The sequence below is a fragment of the Oreochromis aureus genome, linkage group 4 (assembly GCF_013358895.1).
Source record: "Oreochromis aureus strain Israel breed Guangdong linkage group 4, ZZ_aureus, whole genome shotgun sequence".
NCBI classification, from domain to species: Eukaryota; Metazoa; Chordata; class Actinopteri; order Cichliformes; family Cichlidae; genus Oreochromis; species Oreochromis aureus.
Window position 1 is genome coordinate 22938689 of NC_052945.1, and position 19012 is coordinate 22957700.

Consider the following 19012-nt stretch of genomic DNA (forward strand, 5'->3'; position numbering starts at 1 on the left):
TACACTGTCATTGCTCAACATTGCTAATGATTCTCCACATGTTCAGGTTCCAGTGCACATCTTGCCGACACCAGTGCAAATGGACCTGATGGCGAAGGGCAATCACGGCAGGCCTCCTGGCAGCACTATGAGACCAGAGACTGGCTGTGTGAAGTCTGTTCCAGGTTGTATGGGTAAACAGCCATCAGCCATATCATCCTGCAATCCTTGACTGGATATATAAATGCTTACCGTTTCTGTGCTTGCTGACAGTTTGAGGTGTTCTTGGGATGCCTAGTTTGCAGCCTTTCTCTGACATTTATGGATCTTGGCTTTCAATTTGGAGATGATACTAGGGCTCAGTCCAAATAATGCTGCTACACCCACTTGAAGTTGTCCTATGGCACAGTCCTATCCAGATCAGTCAAACATGCCATGCTTGGAGCAGACACCAACTGACTGCTTACAGGTGCTCCTAACAAACCAGCAATCAGGCACCTGCCGGTACCAGCAGCTCAGTAGCAGAAAAAGCTGTTTGGCTTTGACAATTTTATAATGGAAACAACTCACAAGTGTGGCACCATTTAAGGGGCAACAAACAGGCTTGCAAACAATATAAGATTTATTGCAGAGCATTGTTACAACAGAGAAATAATGGAGCAAACACAAATTTACTTACTTTTTATGGCAAAGTTTGTAAAGAATCACTAATGAAGATGATAAATAACCATATTCATCTAGTTTGTTCTTACATCCACAGGGAGGCACTTGAGATGGACTAAAGAGTCACGAGCTACTCAGTGTAAACTAATCCCTGGTGTTGTATAGGATTGATCTGACTCTTGCTACCATCAATATAATATAAAATGACACTGATACAAGGAGATGTGTGACCTACAGAATATGCCAAAGTGAGTACTTTAATTTTTCCTTTTTATTAGTTTTCCCCCAAAACGGACAATCAAAAGCTACTTTTACCTTTGGCTGTTTTATGAATGTGGCCCTCACACTTTTGTGTTGTCTCTCACTTTGAACAGAAACTTTCTCAGCCTGCGTTTTATGTGTATTTGACCACAAAGAAGAAATAAGCTTGATGAGAAAATCAGAAGTGAGATAAGATGAAACACCACAGCACAAACAAAAGTCTTACTGGCATTCTGTATTTTAATGAAATATCAGGTTAAAATAAAAAACACTTTAATGAAAGAAGCAGACATTAAAAAAAAAAAAAATCACCATAAATATGCTACATTACCCAAATCACACTCTGCTCTAGCACAATCTAGGAAATCTAAGGGCTGCTTTAGTGTTAGGTCATACACAAACATATGAAGGATCCGCATTAAGAGTGAAGATATCCCGAATGTGCAGTGGAAAATCTAAATGTGAATCAACTCCAGATTAATGCTTCTCAACACTATCCAGCTTAAGACTTATGAGCAAACACTGCACTCATACACACTCTCACCCGAACACACACTAAAAGGTATACCTTCAAGCGGAAGACTTACCCCAGGTTACGAATTACAAGACTTTTGTGGGCTTTTTGGGCAAAATATGAAAAAGTTTTACTAATCTTAAAAACATTAACTCATAAAAAAGCCCATCTCGCTTCTCTAAGCGTTCCCATACCCTCACATCAAAAAAGAAGGGATCTCTGGATTAAACAAGCCTAAATAATTCACTCAATTTGGGTCATTTACATCTAAATATGCACCTTAAAGTCAAAAGGAAAACCCAAATACCTGCATCCAGTGTTTAAGAAGATCAGATTATTTGACTTGCACGGGCCTGCCCACCACAGGGCGAGGCCGTCTCAGTGGTTTAATCACTAATACGCGTGCTCAAAACGTAACACCAGCTGGTGCCCCGTGTGACTACAACTCCCAAGTTTTCACACGCAAACCCCGCACTCATTCAGTCCATGTCCTCCTGCACAACTAGCACTTAGGACAGCATTATCAGCAAATGTGTTGTCGTGGTTGCTGAAAAAAAACGAAACAAAACACGAAGAACAGATAAAGATAAGGCATCACATGCTATTCTTGGCAAAGCTGTATGAAGTGAAAGTGTGGCACAGCGATGGCTCAAACGTGGGATGAAGAAGCTACACTGGAACCGTTTTCGCAACTTGTGAAAAAGTCATGACGAAAGACGAAGATTTCCCTCTCAGTCCCAACCGTTGTCCTTTATCATGTGGGACAGCTCGATGATGTACTTCCCCTCCTTGTACTTCTGACTCAGTTCAAAGGCTTGTTCCTGCAGGAGGAAGGTGAAAGGGACTTGTTAGAAAGAGAGAAAAACTTAGATGACAGATGAAAGAAAGATGTTGCTGCCATGATGCCACGCACTGGTTAGTGGACAACTAATCTGACATCTTGCTACTTAAACTGACTTTTAGCAAAGCCCAACCCCAAGTGAATACACTGCACAAACAAACAGTGGGAGTTTGTCAATCTGAGGGCAGCCACACCCCGAAACATAGCCACTTTGCTGTTTACTCCTAATGGAGATAATAATTCACTAAATGAACAGCATGCTGTCTTAATGAAGGCTTTAAAACAGTGACAGAAACCATAAAGTCATCAGGGAAAAGTTTACAGAAGTAATAAATCAAGAGAGAAACTGGGTCATTTTCTCATGTATTTCTTTACAATCACACTACTTTTTTGGGGGGGGAGAGGGGGGTCCCCTCGGAGCTGGATGTATTTGGGACAAAACAGCGGATTGGGTTTTTTTTTTGCAGTTCATGCGTTAATGCAGACATTGACATTCACATAATCACTGGAAACTCCAGTTGTTCTTGATTACATCATTGCTTTGCTGTTTTTGTGCACATTCTGCGTCTTACGAAAATGTCCCAAGTGATTTGTGTGTGAAGCCTTATTATACTCTTTAAACTCCAATGAACTTTTTGGCCTTTTCATTTATTTCAACTATAATACAATTTGATTTTTCTGCAAAAACATTATAGCATAAACTTGTGGGAGAAGAGCTTTATCTATATATATCTATTTTTATTTCACTGAGATGAATTTTTTGACAATTTTTATATATATAAAAATTTGTCATGGCAACAGAAAAGTGTGTGTGGATGTCTCAGTGAATTAAAAACCAAAATGCCTTTAAGTGATTTAATGATAAATAATTCTGCACTGTATTTGTTGGAGATATACGTACATATTTCCAGCCCAACGTGGTGTGACAGTTTTCGCAGTAGATGTCGGCCACTGCATGAAGTCCCGTGAGCAGCAGTCTTTCCTCAGCAGGGCCGCAGCCGACATTGACCCTGAAGACAAAAGCATGGACGCACTGTGATTAAACTGTTCTCCTCAGTAATCACTCAAGGAGAGCCTCTCCTGCACAGCTACAACCTCCTTTAGGAGAAAACGTTAATGAAACCCTACTATTCAAAAAGGGCTTCACCTGAACAAATTAAGATTTAAACAGAGTGGAGCTGGTAGGTTAATATTTAAGACGCGAACAGTGTGTACTCCTGACCCACTAACCCCGGAAGAACGTGAGCTCACACACCTTCAAAATCCAAACTAGAGCAAATCAAGTTGCTGTTCAGTGTGGTTTGATTAAACAAGCGCGATACTAGGAATGTGCTTTCACCGAGAAATAGACTTTTTATAAAATTATTTGCATGAAAAAAATAACATTTTTACACAAAGTGGCTTTAAAGTTGTTGTGAATACAAACGAGATGTGAAAAAAAACAACAGTTCCCTCTTCTCCTGTCTACAGGAGAAGTGAGACTGGAAACCTAAAACAGGACAAACTGCTTTTTAACAGTTGATACTTACACAGAGTTGAAGAGGTAGGCTCGGCCCTGGCTGCCTTGGAAAGACTAGGAGACAAGGAGGAAAAATATAAATTAGAAACAGACTGCAAATCCAACTCTGATATGTCTCAGATGCAACTTTCTAAAATAACCATGAAGCAAATGTGCATGCCATCTGACATGATTATCAACAACAAAGACAGGCAGCATACAGACCTTGGAGATAAGATCGTCATGATTGGCCAGATGGGCGCGACAGTGCACACAACTGTAACGGCGGTGGCAGGAGTCCAGATAGGCCTGGAACGTCTTGGCTTTTGTCAGCTTCACCATGTCTGAGCGGGACCAAAAACACAGAGAGAGACAAGTTTTTTTAGTATTGTTTGTACGATGGGTTAACGATCTAGGCACACAGTTCTTCCATCTGACTAACCATAAACAGGATGATTTCCTTCTTCATTTGAATTAACCATAGCCCCATCACAAGACTATAAAGCTTCACCCTAACCAGACTGTGTGCAATAGTCTACATTCCATCTTGCTGTTAACCACTGCACTATGCAATATCCCATGCCATATATATTCCTATATATATATATATAGTGCACATTTTTCTCTATTGTTGTAGAGCATTATTAATAGAGGTTATAATGCTGAATCTACTTATTTTTTTTCCTGTTCTATTCATTTTGCTGCTATAATAATGTATTAACGTGATTTTTTTCACTTGGGGGTAAAAGTCTATCTTATAAAAAGCCCACTGTCAACACAACCAGCCTGATGAGGTTTTTTGTATTGAGACTTAGGATGCCTACATGACTTTGAACTGCCTTCACAAAGTGCTACTACTGTAATCTCGTAAACCAGGCCCCTGATAAGTAGCCCCAGTATTATAATAACTACAAAGAAAACTAAACTAAAACTGAGCACTGTCAAACTGCAGTGAGGCTGGACCCAGAGAAATTCTGTTAATCACCTGATCAGATGTGGTCCAGAAAAATCTATGACCAAAGTCCTTCTGTTATACTGACACACCAAGTGAAAATTGAAAGTCAGCACCATAAAGGTGTGACTTACTCCCTCAAGCCTTTGCATTAGTATTTAACAATTTGGAGTTTGTAACTAACAGTTTGAGTTATCTAATAGCAAGGTTTTAAGGTCATTCATCCTTAATGAAGCTACCTGGGTTGGACTCTTTGTCAGCTTCAATCATGCATCTTCTTGTCAATGATTAAATGTATGATGGCAGAGGGTGACTTTACAAGGTATGGATGCATTATTAGCTGAGACCAGTCAAACATAACAGGTTAGTTAAGCAGGCAGCTTGCTTCCTGGTTTCTAACAGTTGGCACAAATAACCCTTGCTTAGATAAATGCAGCAGTTAACCCAAATTCAAGGACTGTACAGGCACTCTCCGTCTGCCAGTGAACCATCTGAGCCCCTAAACGGACTGATGGTGCATCCGCCAGCTGCAGGAGTAAACCGGGCCACTAGCTCCGTTTGACCTAGCTTTGTGTGTTAGCTAGCCCGCTAGCTCCGCACTGTCAACACACAACAGCAGCGGCAGCAGCGCAGATGCGCATTGCAGGACATTTCTCGGCGTCCGTCCACTCACCTAAAAACACCGAAGCTCCTCACAGTCTAGACAGCGGACTGGTGTGGCCGGCAGCTGAAAAACTTTAGGTAAAAGGCAGAAAAACAGTCAGTTTGGTGAGAAACGATCGACCACGCGCTGGCGGTTCGGACACACAAAAAAGGACAGACAGGCTGTTGAAGCGGAGCCCGTTTACCCGCGTCTCTCTTTTGTTTTTTTGAACCAGAACCAGCGCTCAAAGTTCCGCAACGACCTTCTTTAAAAGTGGAGCTGGACGCCGACAAAGCTGGCAGGCTGACAAGGAGCGAAAGCAGCGACCTCGGCGGGAGGAAAAATGCGATTTGTTTATGAAAACACGCATAGGAGGAAGTCTGGGTAGTGCAAAACAAATCCCCGCTGACCAATCAGAGCCTCCGAGTGACGTTAGAATGTGGGTCAACCAATCGGATTCCACCTTACCGGGGCCTTTTATGGCTATCGGTTTGATTGCTGTTTGGTAGCGTTTCATAAATGCTGAAAGTGTGTTATCATCTCCGGCCTGTTGGACTGGGATTAAAAATAATTTCAAAAAACAAGCATAGTGCTTCTGTAGAGATCAGACCAATAAGAGCAAGAACAACATGCTAACCTGCTACTGTGACAGTTTCCAGGAATTCTTGGAATATGAGCATGAGGGAAGGGTTTTATTTGTTGCGGTTTCTTGACTGCTCCTTTGCATGTCCTTTGCTGTGTGTTTGCCTTTCTTCTGTGTGTGTGTGTGTGTGTGTGTGTGTGTGTGTGTATTTTTATGACACACAGGCAGGCGGTCCATAATATCTCACATTGATCTCTGGTTTAGTTTTGAAAAGTTTGGTTATAATTCCTGCAGTTTCCTTGCTTTGTGGTACAACAACATGTAACATTAAATGTTGATCAAAGACCTAGGCCTAGGGTGAGCAGATCCCAACAAACTAAATGTAGGGCATACGTGGTATCTGTGTGGGAGAAAGTGGGACATGTCAGCAATGATGAATTAAAAATAAAAACAAACAAACAATAAACTAGGCACGTACAGGCTAATTAAACAATATTTCAAACTGTCTTGCTAAGCAAATACAGTAAAGATAAAAGGAAACTGAAGTTTGTTCTTATAGTCATGCATATGGAAAGTCTTTATGTACTTTCACTGTGATTTCTGCATTTTGGGGCCTTCAGTTTGAATCTATCCATAGATTTGCATAGCTTTCTTTTGCCACGTCTGAAATGTTCAGCAATTTTATTTAATTATGACACATATATTGTGTCACTTCACACCATATTATTCAGAATATACTGGAACTTCATTTTCTTTCTCATAGTTTTCAAAATCTGCAAAGTGTGCAACTTGTTGACTTGTAGCTTTCCCTGATGATTATGGCGTTAAAATGGCTAAGCTTCTTCTCACTATAATAAAAGGCCTTCCCTTCACACTGGGTTAAAGCCAGAGTTTAGAAAAGTGCAAAGTGCACAGTGTTTTAGTCTCCCTACCATCACTTCCAACGAACCATGGTGGATGACTGCCCCTCCTTGAGTCTGGTTCTCTTTTGGGGGTTTTTTCCTGTTAAAACTGAGTTTTTCCTTCCCACTCTCACCAACTGCTTGCTCATACTGGGCTGTTTGATTGTTATGGCTTTCTCTGTATTGTTGTAGGGTCTCTACCTTACATGTAAAGTTCCTTGAAGCAACTTTCGTTGTGATTTGATGCTATATAAATAAAACTGAGTTGAACTGCATGTCCTCGCGAACCAGTCAAAATATGGAAAATTGTCTCAAGTGTCTCAATATTACTAAGACATCTTCTTATTTTATTGCTACTTTGCTCTCGGTGCCTACTGTTATTATTTTTTTGCATAAATCCAGGTATATCCCATTAACTTGCTCATCGCCAATCTACACAGAAAAATACAGTCTTTGTTTCACCAACAAACTGGTTGATTATTATCATAGCAGGGTGGATGGACTTTGACCATAGTTGCTTGGGAAAACAAGGACACAGGTGAGGTTTACAGCATGTGTACACTCTCTACAGTCTCTTTTAGGTCAAAAAAATCAGTCAAAGAGATTTGCACTATGCAGCCTAGATAGCTCCGTAACACACTGTACTGTATTCATGTTTGTATTGCCAGTAATTACCTTCTAATCTTCTAATGGCCCAAAAGAATATAAAAATCAAAATGCAAGTGATTTATTCATAACCATTTATTTCTCAAGCCCTATCTTAAAAGTGGCAGAAAGTAACATTAGAGACATTCAAAATAAAGTCACATTTAATCAGATGACACAGTCCAGCTAGTTAAAGATTCACTCGTTAGATGTGCTGCAGACCAAATCAATGCCGTGGTTTGTTTGTGGGTGGAGGCTGTAGAAATGATCCCACGACAAACAAGTCATTCTGTCAGCAGCGATTAAAGGTCAGCACCAAAGAGATTAATGATAGTTGTGTTCCCACTGCACGGTGATTATTATGTAGACCAAAGATTCTTCAACAAATGTTGCAATAGCCGTTTTTATCAGTGTCATTGTTGCCATCATGTGATGGTGTGTTTGGATTCAGTCCTGACTTCTGTTTTTGCAGAAGTAGCTGGACAGAAGAGTTGGATAGTCGCTCATTACTCCAGTGGCTCCTACTTCAAATGCCGCCTCTATGTCTTCTTCTGTGTTGCAAACAAATAAATGCACCTGCAATTGCAACAGTTATCTTCAGTTAAAAACTGACATTTCACTGTTTTGTTTCTCCTTGTATGGCAGCTGAAAACCTGAAGCACCAGTTGTTCAGGCTACAGCGTAGACAAATAACTATTACAAAATGATGTCATGATATTGATAATCAATGCAATGGCAACAAAAGTGTCACATTCATCTTGATTAAAATAATATGTATACTAAGAAACAGAGAAAACAGGGAAAAAAGATTTTCATGGAGCATGTTGCAAAGCTAATCTTATTAGCCGATAGGTGAGCACCTACACTCACTGGCTATTTTGTTAGGGACACCTGTTCAGTTGCTCGTTGACACAAATATCTAATCAGCCAGTCGAATGGCTGCCTGTAGACGTGGTCAAGATGACCTGCTGAAGTTCAAACCGGGCATCAGAGTGGGGAAGAAATGTGACTGAAATGACTTTGAAAGTGGCTATTGGTGCCAAACGGCTGGTATGAGTCTTTAAAAAAAAACCCCAAAAGAACAAAACTGCTGATTTACTGGCATTTTCCCACAGAACCATCTCCAGGCTTTACAAAGAACGGTCCAAGGAAGAAAATACCCAGTAGTTCTCTGGTCAGAGGAGAGTGGCCAGGCTGCTTTGCTGATAGCAGTGGTTCCCAAACTTTTTTTGCCGGGCCCCCCTTGTTTAACAAGAAAAATGTTCGCGCCCCCCCACCCCCGCGCACGCACAAACACATCCTTCAACCACGCACACCCATATTTTGCTCCATTGCGGTTTATTTCACACCTCAAACATTTATTAAACAATTAAGCAAATACAAATAATCTGCAATAAATTACAGGTAGTAAGAAAATAAACTACCAACTCTTTTACGCTCCGTCCGCACCTACACGGGTATTTTTGAACGCGCAGCTGTTTCGGGCACATGTAAACGGCGTATCGAATCACCGAGAACGGAGATTTTTTAAAACTCCTTTTTTTTGCGTTTACGTGTGGACAAGGAATACAGAGTTTGCCGCAATGTCAAAGGTATGTGCCTTTTTCACGTCACACTGTGCGCCACGTTATTGTTTACATGAGATGAATGGCAGATAGAGACAAAATACTGTTAATCTGACTCTGCAGGTTTTACAAGCTTACATATACAGGCCATTACTGTCCCTGCATTTAGAAAGGCAGAGGCATCACGGTGTAATTATTTTACATGTAGTTGTTTTTTTTTCCTGTGTAATAATGTTCAAATGTATTGACAGCAATCTGTCAATACATTTTTCAAAAAAACCCTCTACAAAATGGGTTCAAAAACATAAACAACTGTGGGATACTGTTTGTCCGTGATTTGAACAGCCCAGCGCTGCTCCCGATGCAAGGAAAACTAATTCTGCAGGGAGACCTACCTCAGCACTTGTGCAGGTGAAACCAAAGGGAAGATATGCCTCACCATATTTTCTAGTCTTTGGCTTAGAATGAAGTTGGTTTGGAAACATATTCAGCAATGCTTCATCTCCTGCTTTGCGTTTGTGTGGGCGCCCCGTGCTAGCATTGTCCAAGCGTTGTTTTTGTTTTTTTTCCCCTTTTCATGCCGCGCCCCCCCTGCAATAGCTCTGCGCCCCCCCTAGGGGGCGGGCCCCACACTTTGGGAACCACTGGCTGATAGGAAGGTAACTGTAACTCAACCATTCGTTACAACCAAGGCATGCAGAGGAGCATTTGTGTATACAAAAAATGTTGAACCTTGAAGCAGATGGGTTACAGAAGCAGACGACCACACTGGGTGCCATTCATGTCAGCTACAACCAGGAAACTGAAGCTACAGTTCCCACAGACTCACCAAAATTTGACAACAGAAGACTGGAAAAACGGTGCCTGATCTTATGAATATTGAATTCTGCAAGATTTGCAAGATTTAGATAGTAGGGTCTGAATTTGGTATAAACATCATGAAAACATGGATTGAGCCCGCCTTGTATCAATGGTTCAGACTGTTGGTGGTGTAATGGTGAGGGTGATATTTTCTTGGCACACTTTAGGCATTTTAGTACAAACTGACCATCAGTTAAACACCACAGTCTACCCAAGTATTGTTGCTGACCATCCCTTTATGACCAGTGTACACATCCTTTTGTTCACTAGTTCTTTCCAGCAGGGTAATACACTGAGTCACAAAGCTCAACTCATCTTAAACTGGTTTCTTTAACATGACAATGAGTTCATTGTACTTAAATAGACTCCAAGGTTACCAGATCTCAATTCAACAGAGCACCTTTGGGATGTGGTGGAACAGGAGATTCACATTACTGATGTGCAGCTGGCAAATCTGCGGCAACTGTGTGATGCCATCATGTCAGTATGGACCAAAATATCTGAAGAATGTTTTCAGCACCTTGTTGAATCTGTGCCATGAAGAATTAAGGCAGTTTTGAAGGCAAAAGGACACAAACCTGGTAGTCGGCACCAATTACCTACTAAAGAGTCTAGTGAGGGAATATCAGTAGGACTGATTAGGACATTCAGTGGACTGATAGCCTGTAAATCGTGTGGACATGTTACTGAATCACTGATTAGAATACTTGGATTTTAACATGCCCACAAATTCTACCCAAAACACCAAAAACAACATGTAGATGATATAGAAAGGAACATTTCCTGGTTACTACTTTGGTATTATTTAAAAGTGTTGAAATACAACAAGCACAAAATATAAATATCACATAGCTTGAAGAGTGTTACTTTCTCCAGCTATTAAGTGGAGTCATGTCCTGACAACAGGGTTGATCTCATCACATCAGGATAGAGATGATGCATTCAGGACACTCATAGTGGTTGTGTGAGGTCAACTATTTGTCATGCTGAAGTGCTTTCTGTGTTAGATCATAACCTGTTGAGTTTGAATAGCATCCTGCAGCTGACCATGCAGTGACTAGTAGGAGAAAAATCAAATCCATTGACTTTAACAGGAATTATATTTTGGGGATTCCCTGTGCATCTTTTCATGGAAGACACAAGAGCAAAGTAATAGTGAAGTAAAAATGTTCCAGGAAAGTTTCTGAGCACAGTTGTGGTCCCTGTACTGTTTCTAAATGAGAATGAGCAAACAAAACTGTGATAAGACAAAGAGCCTTTGATAAGGTAAACAAACATTTGTGATAGTTTTCATATTTACCTCTCAGTATTTAGTGTTTTCTTTTACTCTGATATGTTTATATTCCACAGTTCTGGCTTTCTTTGCATTTCTTTAACTCTTCTTTCAGCCACAGTGCTGTAAACACTTAAAATTGTGGTTTCATACCTGAATTCCACGGGCAGCGAGATGCCTAAAAAGACTCTTCCTCATAGTTATTCTGCAATTACAGCATGAAAGAAGCAAATTTAAAATAAAAGACAAACTGCACACTGTGCTTAAAATACTAGATTTAAGCTAGCAGTGTAAACAATCTTTCAGTGTAGTGAGGACTGAATGTTTTGTCGATTTTTGGCATTTATAATTTAGACTTCAAGACCAATAAATAGTCCTTTTTAATACTTCACTTACTTTTCTATCAAAGACACAACGAGCTTGTTCCTCAGGAGAGCTTGATCAGGAATGAATGTCCTTCAACACACACAGAGACAAAGAAAGACACAGTTACACTTTTATGAAATAAAAGTATCTGAGAGGATAAAAATCAATGGGTGGCAGAGAAAGGCTGCATGATTAGACTGCCATTGCACAGAGAAACGTTCAGTGCCCCCAGAGTTTTGAAAATAAAAGTAAAACATAAATCTGAATGTTTTTAACAGAAATGTATGAACCACAGCTGAACAAGCAGAACATAAACATTCACAACTACAAACTCACCAAACCCCCCCTCAAATTAAATGGTCAGAATTTAAAACAAAAAGGAAAATTGCTGGGGTTTTTCCCCAAATAAGGCAACAAAGACCCAGAGCCTGTACCATACTTACACCAGTCATTGCTTAGCTGTTATTCACCATCATCAGGAAAAATGGTAATGGGCTCAGTTAGGCAGTCCAGACACAGTGAGCATAGATAGCAATAACATGAAGCTTCACAGTCTTAACAGAAAAAAAGACCCTTCATGTGAAATGACATGCATGCACATGAATGGACACAGTTTACTCAGCATGCACTGAACACACTCCTGCAGTCACACCTGTTGAAGATGCGCATCAGGTAGAACTGCAGCAAACTCTCTCCTATTGGCACAAAGGGCAGCAGCCCCGTGTAGAAGAGCAGCAGAAGCAGCAGGCCTCGGCTCATACTGAAACTGTAGGGCATGGAGCTGTTCTACGAGGAAGGAGAGAACAGAGAGACACAGACATGCTGGGTGACAACACTGGTACAGAGGCGGTGTTTATGAATCACTCGAGTCATGCTGAAAACCATACTGAAACGCTAAGGAAACCCTATAATGCCATCATATAACTTCATTTCACGTATTTCCTGCAGGTAATTAAAATGTTATAATGAGTAAGGTGTGTTAATGCTATACAGGTAACTCGTCTCCTCCAGCTGGTTAATGTACCATTTTCCAGCATTCCTTCATGATCGTGGAGTCCGTGGAAGCCCACACAGTGATCCCCTCCCTGTTGTAGCGTTTAACCAGATCAGACACCTAAAGACATAAAATCAAGTGGGAAACAAATATTAGCGTTCAGGAGATGATGACATGAAGGTGTAAGAGTGTAAGTGGTGCTGCAGACACAGACATCACAGAGGCTGCTGTGCTAGATTTGGCCAGTAAACTGTGGACACTGTTTATAAGGTGGACAACATATTTAGAATTGCACAGGGAAAAGCTCCCTAGCCTTGTAGTTAGAAAATCATTCATAATTTGTCCACCTTGACTGGAATTTAGATGATGTATCCACTTCAAAAGAGGCCCGATTCAATCCTGGAAAGCTGAAAAAAAGCTTTTTCATATATCGGGAAACTCTGGTAGAAGTTTGGTGTTGGTTTTTTGGGGTGTATTAATGCGTACCTTTTTAATCAGCTGGTGGTTGTTCTCTTTGATCTCAATGCTGATCGGCATCTCAGGGAACTTCTTGAACACATCCTCCAGCAGAGCAAACTTCCTGTCCTTGCCAGTGCTGTAACGACCTAAAGAAAAGGAGGGGTGAAAAGTAAAGTCACATTACATGCATGAGCATATTAGAAAGAAATTAACTTCTTATAGCAGCTGACTGTGGTGCACCACAATGCTTTACTCATCTGGGATCTGTCTGCTGCTTTTATTGCTGTTTTAATATAGTGCCTGGGTTTCAGATTTGCTTTTATATTAGTTTCATTTGTGTCTACACGTGTTCTGATAATTCTGTGCAGTCAGCTATAGTAATGCTAAGAAACGGGTGTTCCACAAGGTTTCATTGTTGGCCTCCTGCTGTTTCTAACTGATATCTTATGATTTGGCTATGTAATTAACAAATACAGTGTGAACTATGATTTCTTTGCAGATGATACACAATTGTATTTCTCCTTATGGCAACAACCTTTACAGTGAATCAAGCAATAAATTGCAAGAAAATTGCTGGATGTAGCAAATATGATACAAAGTAATATTTATTAATTTCATTTTTAATTAGAATTTTTATAGTCTGGCAATTTTTTAATGGTTCAGGCTTTAAGGTTACTCCTCAGAGTCCCAGACATCCATTTCCTCTAACTTTGCCCCCTCTTGGATATGAATTCAATATCACTACCCAACTCTTTCAGAAATATTAGAACTATCTTTGATGACCACATCCAGAGTATTAATACTGATACTGATGTCCTGCTGAAGGAAATTAGGGAAGCTAATTTTTTTATTCAGTCACTTTTAAACGGTAGTTGTTTTTCTATACTTTTTTCCACATACAGTGTTTGATTTATGATTATGATGATTATTATTATAGATGCATTTCTTCTTCAAATGTCTTTTCATTAAAAATGAACAATTATATATAACAGGAGGAACTCACCTTCATAAAATGTTACCTCCAGTCTCTCCTTATACAAAGGCAAATCCTAAAAGTTTAAAAACAGAGTAGAACAGAGAGATATAAGGTGACGTTACTGTGATGTGATTAAGGTGAAAAGAATTTGTGTACACCATCGGATATTCTTAGTATTGTTGTCCCAGCTGAGTTGGTCCGGCAACAAAGCCGGATGCAAACATTCTCTTGATGGTAATCTGATGCTTGAACTCTTACTGAGAAATTACAGCTTTGTTTCCGAGGAAAACTCAAGAGTAATGCAAGCAGCATGCCCTTTTTGAAGATTATGGTGAATTTAAAAGAATTAAAAGATGCCTTGATGCAGCTCAGTAAGTAATGTTGATACAGCAAATAAGTGTGCTGTTAAATCTGGATGGAAAAACATGTAACAACATGTAAACCCCCATGTAAAGCCCCGGTAGCTCACAGTAGCATTACGTCTGGATTACAACCAAATCTTATAGTCTCATGTGAGTTTAAGGAAATACCAGATTGTTTGAAAGAGAAAAACTGATTTTTAAGCAGTTATTCTGCATTCTACAATAAAACTAAATTGAACTCTAGGGCATTATACACTCACACTTGTTCAGCTTCTCATAAATGCATCTATCTAATCGGCCAATCACATGGCAGGAATTCCATTTAGGTATGCAGACATGGCCAAGACATCCTGTTGCAGTTCAAACTGAGCATCAGAATGGGGGGTGGGGGGTGGGGGTGTTAAGTGACTTGGTTGAAATTGGCATGGTGGCATGGTTGTTGGTGCCAGATGAGTTCAAGCATTTCAGAAACTGCTGATCTGCTGGGATTTCCCTAACAGACATCTCTACAGTTTACAGAAAACAGTTTGAAAAAGAAAGACTATCCAGTCAGTGGCAGCTCTCTAGGTAAAAGTACCTTGTTAATGTCAGAAATCAGAGGAGAATAGCATAGCTGCTTCAAGATGAAGCAACAATAAGTGAAATATCCACTTGTAACAACCAAATTCTGAAGAGGAGTATCTCGAAACATGTCAAAACTTGAAGCAGGTGGTCTTTAGCAGCAGAAGAACACATCAAGTACCACTTCTGTTAGCTAAGAACGGGAATCTGAGGCTACAATTGGCACAAGTTTAATAGATTTGGACTGGAAGACTGGAAAAAACTGTTGTCTGGTCTGAATCTTGATGTTTTTCTGCGCCATTTGAATGTTAGGATCAGAATTATGGTGTAAATAACATGATCCTGTCTTGTACTAATGGTTCAAGCTGCCAGTGGTAGTGTAATAATGTGTCAGATATTTTCTTAGCACACTTTGGGGCCAAGAAAATATCTTACCCGAGTATTGTTGCTGACATATCCATCCCTTTATGAACTGTGTACCTATCTTTTCATAACTGGTTCCAGCAGGATAAGCACACCATGTCACAAAGCTCAAACATCTAGAAAATAAAAATGGAGTTCCCTGTACTCAAATGGCCTCCACACTCACCAGATCCCAATCCAGTAGAGCACATTTGGGATGTGCTGGAACAGGAGATTCATTTATGTACAGGCAACAAGTCTGCAGCAACTGTGTCGTGCCATCATGTCAACATGAACTAAAATCCCTGAGTAATGTTTCCAGTATCTTTTTGAATCTGTGCCACAAAATTAAGGCCAACTTGGAAGTACCAAGTGTATATTTGAGACTTAGTCTCATGTGTAACAAAGCTCATCTATGAAACAGAAACAGAGCAGGTGTGTCTCTGAAAGATTACCACTTCCTGTCTCAGTACAGCCTTGTGACTTTTGTCCCCATCGAGCAGGATCTGGCTTCCTACCTGCAGATTGAGCGAGGAGATGGTGACATCATGGCCAGTCTGCCTAAGCAAATTCTCATCATGTGATACCACCACATAGCCATCATGTGTCAAATGACAGTCCATCTCCAGCATCTCAGTGCCCTGCTCCGCCGCACTGACAACAGAGAAAAAAGAAGAATAAATGATGTAAAATGATGACTCCACCGTTTGTCAGGGGTGTGTCACTTTCACATGTTTAACAATACACCTTTTTTTCCTTTTTTGGGAAGGGGTGGGTCAAGGGTGGGGGGGTGGGGAGTCTAAAAAGTCTGCCCTCATGTAATAATTGATGCATTCTTCTTTCACAGCACTTCAGAGAGGGCAGTGTGGTACTCACTGTGTGAATGCCTCCATGGTGCTCTCTATCCTCTCCCCAGATCCTAAAATTCATTGAAATGATGCCAGTAGTCAGAAAATACAAAGTACTCAAAATGTCTCAGAGAGCCGCTAAACCCGTCCTACTAAATATTACAGCAAATCACATGGTCAGTTAGAATTGCACATTAAGTTTTCAGCTTGAGCCTTCTGGTAGAACAGAAAAAAGTATCTGCACAATAAAATAAGATTTAGATATAAAAACAGGCCTTTTGTTCAAAGACTTCATCTCTAAATCAGTAATAAACATCAGGGGCACCCCATGGGAAAGCTTCATTCATAAATCTTTAACCCACAGGACTAAAATGTGCAACTGCTGAAAGAAATGAGCTTTTAAAATGTTGGAAAGTGAAGCAAAAGGATTCTATACCATTTAATAGCATCAGTGTTTTTGGCTCCTCTCCAGTTAAATTGGATGCTGACTGACATGCAGCTGCTTTATAGATGGACTTGGGGCAGATTAAAACCCAGACCTCATGGCAGTCCAGTGAGCACCCCCACACATGATGATCTTTGAGTCCCATACATTGACTGCAGATCCTTACCTCCTCTGTGTGAGATCTTTTTGCAGTAGAAAGCAGGGCGTTTCTTCCTGTGGAGAATCTGCGGATTCTTTAGCAGGTAAACCGAGGTGAGGGTGTATCCCCCCAACACCGGGAGGAAAAAATATAAAAAGCTGATCATCCTTTCCTGCATGCACATCCAGCGAGTCCCTGAGAGTCTCTGCAAGATCTCACAGAGCAGGTTGACCAGAAGCACCAGCAAAAGAATTTTTTTTTTTTTAAAAAAACCTGCTCAGCAAAACAACCTCAAAATGACAACTCTATGTCTCCTTCCAATCAGAAGTGGCCAAATCCAAAAGCTTTTCTGAAGAACCAGCAGCTTGTTGTAGGAAGATAAGAAAAATCCAGACAGACTGGTATGACAGAGAAAAGAGAAAAAAGAAAGTCCCACCCTTGAATTTCAGAGTCTTGCTCTTAGCAGGTACAGCTGAACCCTCAGAGCAGTAAAAGTCAGTTAATGAAGCACCAGCTCACAACCCCACAGGGCTCTCGCTCTGGCCTCTCCCCTTCCAGTGGTAATGCCGTTTTTATGCTTTTGTTCAGGTTTGTGTGTTATACCTGTGCCAGTCTTGCAACACTTTTCTAAGGATTACTTTTATTCTGCTACACTGCTGGAGTATTGCTATTATAATGCAGAATATCCTAAAATAGCATATGATAATAAACTACCTGCCAAATGAGTGTAATTAGCCATCTATTGCTCTTTCCACATTTATTGTCCCGCTGGGCTTAAACATGAGCTGATAACTTAGGAAACACAAATGCATCACAGGCAGTCTGGGAGGTTTGTTATCCTGTATTTGACAAAGGGGATGTGGCATGCAGAGTATGTAAACTTTGCTTTGACCAGGCCAGAAATATGAAAACCACTTATCTGAAGGCAGTGCTCACCACAACATGCCATGTACAGTCCAAAGTCAGCAGGATAAGCAGCAGCATATTGTTCAACTTGAATGGCAAAGCTGGAATGTGACAAACAATTGTGTGACGGGTCGAGCCTGCAGTGATGTGTTACAACAAGCCTGGTTTTCACGAGAACAGAGAAATCCATTCACTGCAGGGCAAATCAGAGCTTCCAGCATTTTCACACATTTACAGGTGTCTCTTTCTGACGTGCAAATCACACAGAAGACAGATCTCACCACACTGTTTGCCACTTTTCTGTTTTCCTGCTGTCACATCTGGTATAGATATTTAGATACATACATGTGTGCATATTAAAACTATAGTCATGCTGAGACATGCTATGCAGACAGACAAAAGACAGACGACTTGAATGAAAATATCCCAGGAATTATTTAGCATGAAGCTGACTTCCAAAACAGCTTATAAATGCAGGTCAGTGTTACAGCTGCTTTTACACTGCTCAAAAAAAATTTAAAGGAACACTTTGTGAACACATTAGATCTCAATGGGAAAAATATGTTGATACGGACTGGGTAACACGTTAGGAAAAAAGGTTGCTACACCATTTCATGGAAATGAAAAAACAGAGCTCCACTCAAAGATACTCCCAAAATCAAAGTTAAAAAAATGATGTGGCAGGCCAAAATTTCATTCACTGCTGATTGGTCAAGGACCTTCTTTAGCCCTGTCTCCTGGTATCTCCTCTGTGCTTCTGAGACTTTGCTGGGAGACACAGCAAACCTATCAATGGCATGTATTGATACGCCAGGTATCGCCTCATACTACCTGTAGTGACACTGGCTGAGGTTAAACGGCCTGTACCCGTAAAAAAATGCCTATTTAAGAGGTTGTCTCATTGATGCCCCTCTGCTGCACCTGTTGTTAATTTGATTAACACCAAAGCAGCTGAAACCAATTAACAACCCCCCTCTGCTACTTAAATGTAGAGATCAATATCTCATAAGTTCTACTGACATGATGCATTTGGACTCATCACATAAAAATCCACAAGAAATGGCACAAGTCTTGATTATGGAGTTCCACATGGTTCTGTGCTAGATCCCATAATTTTCACATTATATACACACACACACACACACACACTTCCCTTACAAAATATGGAACACAATTTATATTCCATTATTGAACATTGGTAAACTTTCCCCCACGCTGTAGTTCGACTTCTTTTTGTTGCTGTCACTTTGTATTCTTACTGACTTTTGTTACCATCACTTCTTCCCCCCTAATCCTCAAACCTTTGGAAAGTGATAACCATCCTCTCTGAGCCTGATTACGCCAGACATCTCTTCTTGGCTTTCACTGTTGTCA

General features: G+C 40.5%; 2 protein-coding genes and 1 long non-coding RNA gene across 3 annotated transcripts; 1 reads left to right on the forward strand and 2 right to left on the reverse strand.

The window, feature by feature from the left end:
- The first annotated feature begins 619 nt into the window (after window positions 1–619).
- Window positions 620–1975, forward strand: LOC120439921. Its single transcript, XR_005612839.1, has 2 exons — window positions 620–890; window positions 1017–1975. It is a non-coding gene; the product is annotated as an uncharacterized LOC120439921 (long non-coding RNA).
- On the reverse strand, window positions 1126–6001 carry ypel3 (yippee-like 3). Its single transcript, XM_031732629.2, has 6 exons — window positions 5557–6001; window positions 5382–5443; window positions 3982–4100; window positions 3788–3831; window positions 3160–3268; window positions 1126–2238 (listed from the first exon to the last, which is right to left on the reverse strand). The coding sequence occupies exons 3-6, from the start codon at window positions 4096–4098 to the stop codon at window positions 2149–2151; spliced, it is 360 nt and encodes a 119-aa protein (XP_031588489.1). The 5' UTR covers window positions 4099–4100; window positions 5382–5443; window positions 5557–6001; the 3' UTR covers window positions 1126–2148.
- Window positions 6002–7562: 1561 nt separating this feature from the next.
- gdpd3a (glycerophosphodiester phosphodiesterase domain containing 3a) lies at window positions 7563–17212 on the reverse strand. The gene is made up of 10 exons (XM_031732627.2): window positions 16760–17212; window positions 16177–16219; window positions 15819–15954; window positions 14003–14048; window positions 13027–13145; window positions 12571–12660; window positions 12199–12332; window positions 11577–11636; window positions 11334–11385; window positions 7563–8057 (listed from the first exon to the last, which is right to left on the reverse strand). The coding sequence occupies exons 1-10, from the start codon at window positions 16914–16916 to the stop codon at window positions 7929–7931; spliced, it is 966 nt and encodes a 321-aa protein (XP_031588487.2). The 5' UTR covers window positions 16917–17212; the 3' UTR covers window positions 7563–7928.
- Between the last annotated feature and the right edge of the window lie 1800 nt (window positions 17213–19012).